A 9,187-nucleotide genomic window follows, 5' to 3' on the forward strand; every position below is an offset into this window, starting at 1 on the left:
TTCTTTTCTGTTTTCTTGGTACAGAACACAGGTTTTCTTAAATGGTGCCAATACACTTAGTGATACAACTGATTCTCTGTACCCTCTTGGTGGGAAAACCTACTCTCTCTCCTCTCTACCACATAACACATTTTGAAAAAATACTTTTTTCCCTTGGCCACTGAAGATCTGGATAAGAGCAGTGAGTGGTGACCATACTGACCTGAGCGCTGTCATGTCATTAATCCTTTGCTTTTGAGTCCAGCTTAAGTCCACTTAAGTCCTCAGGACATGGGCAGAATGAAGCTGATTCTTTGCCAGAATGCAACATGAATGAACTGTGTCACACATAGTTCCCAGCTAGAGCTCTTTCCCCTGCTGAAAACTCATGATCCTGGCGTCCATACACTGCGTGTATCTCTTGGCATTCTGGTCTTCCAGTCTCCCACCAAAGCACCCACTAGCTCTGTTTACAGCAGTCTTGGGCTTTCCCAGCGCAGAGTTCCAACCCCTTGCACATTCATTCCTCACCCCAGTTCCAAAGGCCCGGGAACCACACGATCAGGCTTATCACAGCGAAGACCCCATTTGGGGACCAATATTCCGTAGTACACGTTCTCATCACTGTAACACCTGACAAAGGCAACGTAAGGAAGAAAGGCTGGTTTGGCTCACAGCTGAGTCTGCAGCCACCCCGATAACCAGCATTAGCCATTTTATCCGTGCATCCTGGTGGTGTGAAAGTGTTGAAATAGGAAGCTGCGGCGGGGCTGCGTCCCCAACACCCCGGCCGCTTGGCTAGCTCATGCCCGAAATAACAACACACAAACTGTATTCATTTAAGAACTGCTTGGCCCATGAACTCTAGCCCTTACAGGCTAATTCTCGCACCTGGACTAGCCCATTTCTAATGATGTGTGTAAGCACCCCAAGGTGCGCTTATCGGGAAGATTCTAGCCTAAGTCCATCGTGGGTTGCAGCTGCCTGGGAGAGCAGAGCATGGCGGCTCTGCTCCAGCCCTCTGGAAGCAGAGCAGAGTCTGACCTCACTTCCTCTTCCGCCCAGCCTCCTATTCTGTTTATTCCACCCACCTATGTTCTAAGCTATGAGGCCAAGCAGTTGGTTTATTACTTAACCAATGAAATCAACAGATTGATATATGACACTCCCACATCATGAAAGTTTCTCATGTGCAGTCCTGTAAGCAGAAGTTTACGAATCTTGCTATATAGCATATTAAAGGGATTTACAAAGGCTTTAAAGTAGACAGTATCTTCAGTTCTCATAACCCAAAATCATTGTACCACCTGATTATATTTAAATCTCCATTTAAAAAAGTTCTACAAAGCCTGTTTTATAGAACTTTTCTAAATATTATATAAAAAGTGAAAAAAATAGTACTGAGTTCAGTTCGTTTCCTAGTCCAGATTTGGAACAGAGTTAAGTAAGTCACATTGTAGGAAATGAGGAGCTCAGTTTGCTGTTACCGAGGAACATTATAAATACCAATAAAAAGCAAGTTATCGAAATGGGTGGTTAGTCGCCTGCAAGCTGTGGTTGTATTCTTAGGCTGTTTACAAAGCTGAAAGATGTATATTTTGCTTGGTCACTAAGGAAATACCCTTTAACACTCATTGTGACATTTGCTGACCTAGTTTAAACACTAACCATTAATCCTCTGAGTCAGAAGCATTTATTTTATTTTTTATTTTATTAATAATATTTTTATTTTTGGAATTTTCATAAATTTATACAATGCCTGTTAATCCCATTCAGCTATCACTGCCTCCCTCTGGCTTCCCCTAGAATCCCCATCACCTCCCTCTTGGCTTCCCTTAGAGCCCCATCTGGCTCCATGTCCTCATTTTATTTCTCATAATTAGTAACTACCTGATTCCAATCAGTGCTGCACATGTGCCCATGGGGTGTGGCCACGGCCGCATCCCTGAAGGAGAGTGAGTCTTCCTTTCTCAGCAGCTACCAGTTACCAGTAGCTTCCCTAAAGGGGTGTGGCCTCAGGGATTTCTCCAGCCTTCTGGAACTCCCCGTGTAACCATAGCCCATAGTGCTCCCACCTCAGCATCCCTAGTGCTGGGATTACAAGCATTTTACATGGGGAGGTTTTATTATTTAAATATTCATATAAAACAATCAACCTCAAAAGGGTGTGGTGGCATAAACCTTAAATCCCAGCACTTGGGAGGCAGAGACAGGTGGATCTCTAAGAGTTTCACATCATCCTGCTCTACACAGTGAGTTCTAGAAGAGCCGAGTATACATGGTGAGATGAGGTCTCAAAAAAAGAAAGTCAGCCTTTTAAAAATTCATAACATTTTAAATAAAATATTTTAGATTTCGGTCTCGTCATAAAATTAATTTTCTAGCTTGTAGAATAGAATAGCTCCTATTCTATAAATTAAGATTAATTTGTAGAAATGCATAGCATTCCTTTCTCTTTCTAGAAAATGCAGAGGCTGTCTAAAAGCAGAATTGTCAGTTCCATATATCTAGACCTGGATGGAGGTGGGTGGTCCTTGGACTTCCCACAGGGCAGGGAATTGCTCTTTGGGCTGATGAGGGAAGGGGACTTGATTGGGGGAGGGGGAGGGAAATGGGAGGCGGTGGCGGGGAGGAGACAGAAATCTTTAATTAAAAAAAAAGTGTAAGAAATAAAAAAAAAACAATATGAATGCATGCCTATATAGCTAAGAGCAAATACCAGGAAACAAGTGTGCTTTGGCCAGAATCTAGGAAAAATCATGACAATGTACTGCCTATTGTGGAGAGTAAGCGGGAGATAACCAAATGATCCAGACCCTTGTTGGGTAAATCATCCCATGTGGGTGGCCCAATATCTAGGAAGTGAAGGTAGGCGACTCTGAACCCGAGTCCTTCTTTAGATAGAAACACAGCCAGGCATGGGCAGAAACAGCTCTTTGGCAAGCAAGACTGTTGCTAAGTTGACTTTCATTTTTCCTTCGGTGCAGACAGCATAAGGATTTTAAATGTGTGCTGGTAAACAGAAGCTGTGCACACAGGCCTCTGGAAAATTCCCACGTCTGCAGTGCTGAGGCTGGCTCCACACTGCTTTCCTACCATGCTATGTTCCCCCAAATGTGAGCACCTGAAAGTGAGGTGCACATGGATAGTCTAGACGAGTGGTTCACAGGCCTGGTGTACACACATAGTTCACAGGTGTGCACGTGGGTGCTTCACAGGCCTGGTGCATATGCAGGGCTGTTGGTTGGGCCCCAGTCACTCGATGAGTCGAGCGGGGAGATGAAAGCATTAAAATACATACTATGATGCATAATGCACAATTTCCATGTACTTAAGACATGTAACAACCCCCACCCCAGCATGGACCCTACGGAGAGGGAAAAAAGAGCTATAACATGAGATCATAAAGGAATTAAAGCTTATAGGAAGTGAACACTACCTGCCGCAGCTGGAGTGCTCAGCACGGATCTCAAACAGGCAGAATTCCAACTTGACCTTCTAGACGGCCTTCCTCCTCTGTCCCTCCTTCCTTACCCCTTTGTTTTGTTTTTCTTATTCTTCCCTCCCTTCCTTCTGACGGGTCTTATGTAGTCCAGATTGGTCTTGAATTCACAAGGTAACCAAATATGATCTTGAACTCTTGATCCCCCTGCCTCCATCTTCTAGGTGCTGGGGTGACAGAATGTGCTGCCACACCTGACTCAGATCGGCACATTCTGAACGGATGTTGGACTTATAGATTGTGCCAGTCTCCAAGGAGTCAGTCCCCAGCTGACTGATGAACAGGGAGTCAAGGGTGGAGCGGAGGGTGCAGTTCAGGGCTCCAGTGCTTGCTTCAAGTGGGAGGGAGCCTGCGCGCCCACTTATCACTAGCACAAGATAAAAGGAGTTGATGCCCGAAAGGCTGCTTCTACAAATTGCTCCTGTGAAGAAACTGAATTTGACAAATCTCCAGGAAGTTTTCAAAGTTGTGCCTTAAGTAAGCCAGTCACTAAGGTTTTAGTTATGCACGAGTCCCCGTTGAGGGGTCTGTGGTGTCAGTCTCGCAATGGCAGAGTGGTCTGTCCCAGTGGGCACCTGGGAGAGGGTCAGGGAGCTGCTCTTTAGAGAGGGCAGAGAGAGTTCCAAGACAGCCAGGGCTATATAGAGAGACCCTGTCTAAAAAAATTAATAATGGTGATGGTAATAATAAGTAAAAATAAAAGGTGCTGAGCCCGTTGTCAGGACGGAACAACTCCAGAGGTCTGTGACTAAATGTTACACTTTTGGGTAGAGTGTGACCGCAGACTCTAAGAGCAGTGTCTTCGGGAGCCTGTACACTGGAACTGCCACTGGCTAGTTGTTGGGTTTTTTTTATTATTATTTTATTTATTTATTTATTTATTTATTTGTTTATTTATTTATTTATTTATTTTGGTTTTTCGAGACAGGGTTTCTCTGTGGCTTTGGAGCCTGTCCTGGAACTAGCTCTTGTAGACCAGGCTGGCCTTAAACTCACAGAGATCTGCCTACCTCTGCCTTGCAAGTGCTGGGATTAAAGGCGTGTGCCATCACTGCCCGGCTGGCTAGTTGTTTAAAGAAAAGATTTATTTATACATTTATTATATTTATGTGTATGTGCTGAGTCTGAGCGAATTTGTGTGCACTGCTTTCATGCAGAAGCCAAAGGAGAAGAGAGCATAGAATCTCCTGATACTGGAGCTACAGGTAGGTGTAAGGCACTGTGTGGGTGCTGGGAACTAAACCTGGATTCTCTGCAAGAGAAACAAGTGCTCTTAGCCACTTAGCCATTTTTCCAATCCTAATAGGTTTACTTGACTTAAGCTCTATTTTTTGTTGTTTTTGTTTTGGTAGACCAATAAGAGCAGTGGCAATGGGGGACCCTGGACTGTCCAAGCTACAGTTCGCCCCCTTTAATAGTGCCCTGGATGTTGGCTTCTGGCACGAACTGACCCAGAAGAAGTTGAATGAATACCGCCTGGACGAGACTCCCAAGGACATCAAGGGCTATTACTACAATGGTAGGTGGTCCCCACCTGCCTCACCTCTCATCTCTGTGTTCTTGGCTGTCCTCTGTGGCAGCGGCACCCTTACTTGTTGTTATTACCTTTAGAGTGCTGAGGATGGAACCCAGACAAGAAATATGCTTGTCTTTTATGTCAACAGTTTCTTAACTTCTTTTGTCTTTCTTGACGTTTGCCCCAAATCACTTTTAAAATTTTTCTTTTCACTCTGGGAAAAAAAGAGGAGCGGTGAAATTCAAGTTGCTATTGCTAACACTGCTGAGCTAGCTCCCAGGGTGTGTTGGGGATTCTCAGGGTATACTTTGTACGGTGACAAGTCCCTGTCCATCTCTCTCAGGATCCGCTGTTATCTGTGCACGTGTTATCTGCATGCCACAGGTCAGCAGACTCAGACGGGCACCTTGGGCTCAATTCTCAAACAGTAGGACATGACTGACCATAGCTGTTCTCACTGGGTATACACTCTGGCTTGTCACTGAGATATGACAATGCTTCACACAGGTGACTCTGCTGGCCTGCCTACCCGCTTGACGTTGGAATTCAGTGCTTTTGACATGTGAGTATTGATTTGTGCAGAGTCCAAAAACCCTGCTTGCTTTGGGCAAGGAGTGAGTGTTCCCTTGAGCAGGCAAGGAAGCTCCTGGTGCGGAGTCAGTGCCTCCTACTGAGACTGTCTGCTACATTAATTTATTAGGGAAAAAATGAGTCTTTTTCAGAGCCTTTCCTGTACCTCGTACCATCTAGATTGATTGGAGCTCAAATAATGGCCCTCCAGATTATCATTATAGAATATTTTATGATTCTTTATTAGTAACTCGGTTTTAAAGATTTATTTTTTTTTTTTTTTATCTGTGAGTGTTTGCCTGCATGTATGTCTATGCACCATATTGTGCAATGCCCATGAGAGCCAGAAGGGAGTCTTGGGTCCCAGAAGGGAGTCTTGGGGAGTTACAGATGGGTGTGAGCCACTGTGTGGATGTTGGGAATCAAACCTGGTCCTCTACAAGAGCAGCCAGTGCTCTCTAACTGCTGAACCATCTTTCTAGCCCTTTAGAAATGTTTGCAAATCACGTTTTGTTTATTATCGTGAGTGTGTGTGCATGTCCGTGGGTGTGTGTTTATCATAGCACCTGTGTAGAGGTCAGAGGACAGCTTACAGGAGACTGTTCTCTCTGCCTGCACCAAGTTAGCTCCAGTGATTGAATGTTGGTGGTTAGCACTGGCAGCAAGTGCCATCATCCTCTGAGTAATCTCACTGGCCCCTCTATTTTTATTAAATCTCTCAAAAGATTTTAAAATCTCTCATCAGATTTTAAAAGCATAGCGTAGATACAGAGCAATGTCAATTATTTTCTCCCTTTGGAACCTTCTTTTTTTTTAAAAAAAAAAATGTATTATTTTGTCTGCTTGTGTGTGTTACCACATGCATGCAGTGCGCAGGGAGACCACAAGAGGGCGTCATATCCCCTGGCACTGGAGTGACAGGTGCTTGTGAGCCACTGTGTGGGTGCTGGGACTCAAAACTGGGTCCTTTGCAAGAGCACTGCTGAGTCATCTCTCCAGCCCTACCCTTCACAGCCTTTTTCTTTTTTTCCCTATCATAACTGCCTATCACTAACTCATCCAGACAAATTAAATCCTAGTAATTCTTGGTGAGAGCCTCGTCAGATGGGATGTGCTCAGTAGCTTACCTGTGTCTGGTGTTGCTAGGAGCCATCCCGGCAGTGTCTGTGCTCTCGGAAGTAGCTTCTGTCCCTCACAGCAGCTCTATGATTGCTTGCACACACCGGGAGTTACTGGGACATGTTGGACAGAGTCCCTTCTTACACTGTACTTGGCCCAGCCTCCTTCTCTCTGCCACAGCATTGGTTTCATCTGGCGGTTCTCGTCTGACGTGGGAGGCTGCTGAGCAGAGGCTCTGGCTCCTCTCCTCTCTAGGCCCAGATTTGCCCTGCATGATTTCTCTCTCCTCAAGACCTTTCATGCCTGCACACCGCCTAGATGAGGAACGTTCTGTTAGTGGAGGACTGTGATGATAGACAGCTTGGGATGTGATGGCTCGTGGCTCTCCAGGGAGGGCTCTGGCCACTGAAAGATCTCCCCCACACCCTCACCAGGCCTTGGCATTTAAGCCTTACTGGTGGCATTTAGCAGAGCCATTGTTACCCATGTGCCTCTCCTCACCTGCCCTAGACTGACATCTCCTTTCATCAGGCTCCCTGCAGCTTCTTTGTACACCACACACGGAAAGATATCAAAAGATGCTGTGTCCTCAGGGTGATGACTAACAGAACCTTCTCTGTGTAAGTCCCACCTGACAATGGCATTAAGCCATTAGTGACAGAAATATTTTTGAATGTTTAATTATTCATTTTATGTGAGTGGTCTTTTTATGTGCATTGTTGTTTTTTTGTTTGTTCGGTTGGTTGGTTTTTGTTTTGTTTTGCCTGTATGTATGTCTGTCTGTGTGAGGCTGGCAGGTCTTGGAGTTAGCTGCCATATGGGTGCTGGAAATTGAACCTGGGCCCTCTGGAAGAGCAGTCAGTGCTCTTAACTGCTGAGCCCTCTAGCCCCGTAGGTGAGTGTTTTGCCTAAATGAATGTATGTATGTATACCATGTGTGTGCTTGGTGCCCACAGAGGTCAGAAGAGGACACAGATCCCCTCCAATTGGAGTTACAGATGGTTATGAGCCATCATGAAGGTTCTGAGAACTGAATCTGGGTCCTCTGCAGGAGCAGCCAGTGTTCTTAACCATTGAGCCGTCTCTCCAAACCAAGGTTATTTTCTTTCGACATCAGTGATATACAAAATACAGGCTGATCACTTCAGAGACAGCAGATGTGTCCCTGCCGAAGCCTGCATTTAGAATTAGTTCATCTTTCTCCAATTTTATCTCTTCAATTCCTGTGGGGCCTTTGGGGAAGTGTAGTGGGTGTGAATCACGTGGCTGGTGCCCGAGATTGACAGTAGTCTGGCTGTCCTGCAAGCTATCCCTGGCCCAGATGACGTAGCAACTGTGTGCAGAGCTGTGCAGTATGGGCCACCAGCTGGTGGGAGTTGCTGCCTGGCACGTGTGGGCTGGAGTCAGCCCTGGTTGGGTGGGGTGAACCCTGAGTCCGCTAGTGGGAACTGCTCACTCTGCTCTGTGATTGTGACCCCAAGTGTCCACGTTTGCTTTCTATTACTGTGATAAACAGCATGACCAGAGACAATATGGGGAAGAAAGGGTTTATTTCAGCTTACAGTTATAGTCCGTCATGCAGGGAAGTCAGGGCAGGGACCTGGAGACAGTAACAGAAGCAGAGGCCACGGAGGAATGCTGTTCACTGTCTTGCTGTTTACTGTCTTGCTCAGTCTGGTTTCTTGGATCTCCTTCCCAAGGGTGGCACCGCCCCCAGTGGTGTGAGCCCTTCCACATCATCAACAAAGAGAAAATACAGCATAGGCTCCAGGCCAATCCCATGGAGGCATTCTTCAAGCGAGGTTACATTTTTTTCTGGCTGATAGCGTGTTTCATGTTGGCATGAACTAGCCATCACGGTAGCCGTTTCCTAGGGTCTAAGTGGGAAAAAAAGAGCTGCTAGCTAGAATTAAATTTGACAGTTCCTGATTCAGCCAGTTCCTCCTCACTTTGATTATGGGAAAGAACAAAGATGAACTTTCTTTGGGAAGAATAGGAGGCTGACAGCTGAGGGCCAGGGGGTACAGAGGGTCCCCAGACAGCACCTGCTTTCTTTTTATACTTGAGCTAGGACCAGTGAAATGTTGGTCTGCTTTCCCAGTCAGAGGTGTCGGGGCTACTTGTCACCTCACACTTCATTCGGGCTCCCAGTCGTGCTGGGTAACTGTTTGTCTCACATCTAGGAGTGCCCCCACGCCTGCCCGCTGCTGCCCTGCCATGGGGACCCTGTACAACACCAACACTCTCGAGGCTTTTAAGACTGCAGACAAGAAACTCCTTCTGGAACAGTCAGCAAACGAGGTTAGCTGTGCAGCCATAATGGCTCCATTTTATTTCTGGGATTGAGGCAAGTGCACTGCGTCTACTCAGCCACACGGGTTTATCACAGAAACAGTCTGTAAGAGATACATAGAGGGGCTGGTGAGTTTGAGAGCTTTTTCCCAGAGGGAATACGGTCAACTCTTTCCTGTGGAGAAGATGTTCGGGGGGGGGGGGGGGGG

The 9,187-nt window shown here is 46.1% G+C and overlaps 1 protein-coding gene across 3 annotated transcripts in view; it reads left to right on the top strand.

The window, feature by feature from the left end:
* The window catches only part of Atg7 (autophagy related 7), a 211,666-nt gene that overhangs the window by 23,632 nt on the left and 178,847 nt on the right, over positions 1-9,187 (top strand). For 2 of the 3 annotated variants that reach the window (XM_050148302.1, XM_050148303.1), the window contains exons 2-4: positions 4,834-5,000; positions 5,505-5,559; positions 8,870-8,987. In XM_050148302.1, coding sequence (XP_050004259.1) covers positions 4,834-5,000; positions 5,505-5,559; positions 8,870-8,987 — 340 coding nt within the window. Of the gene's footprint in view, positions 1-4,833; positions 5,001-5,504; positions 5,560-7,642; positions 7,783-8,869; positions 8,988-9,187 lie in introns of those variants that run through there. The other variant, XM_050148304.1, reaches the window with a different exon arrangement.

Source organism: Alexandromys fortis, unplaced genomic scaffold (genome assembly GCF_014885135.2).
Source record: "Alexandromys fortis isolate MF-2015 unplaced genomic scaffold, M_Fortis_MF-2015_v1.1 scaffold_59, whole genome shotgun sequence".
NCBI classification, from domain to species: Eukaryota; Metazoa; Chordata; class Mammalia; order Rodentia; family Cricetidae; genus Alexandromys; species Alexandromys fortis.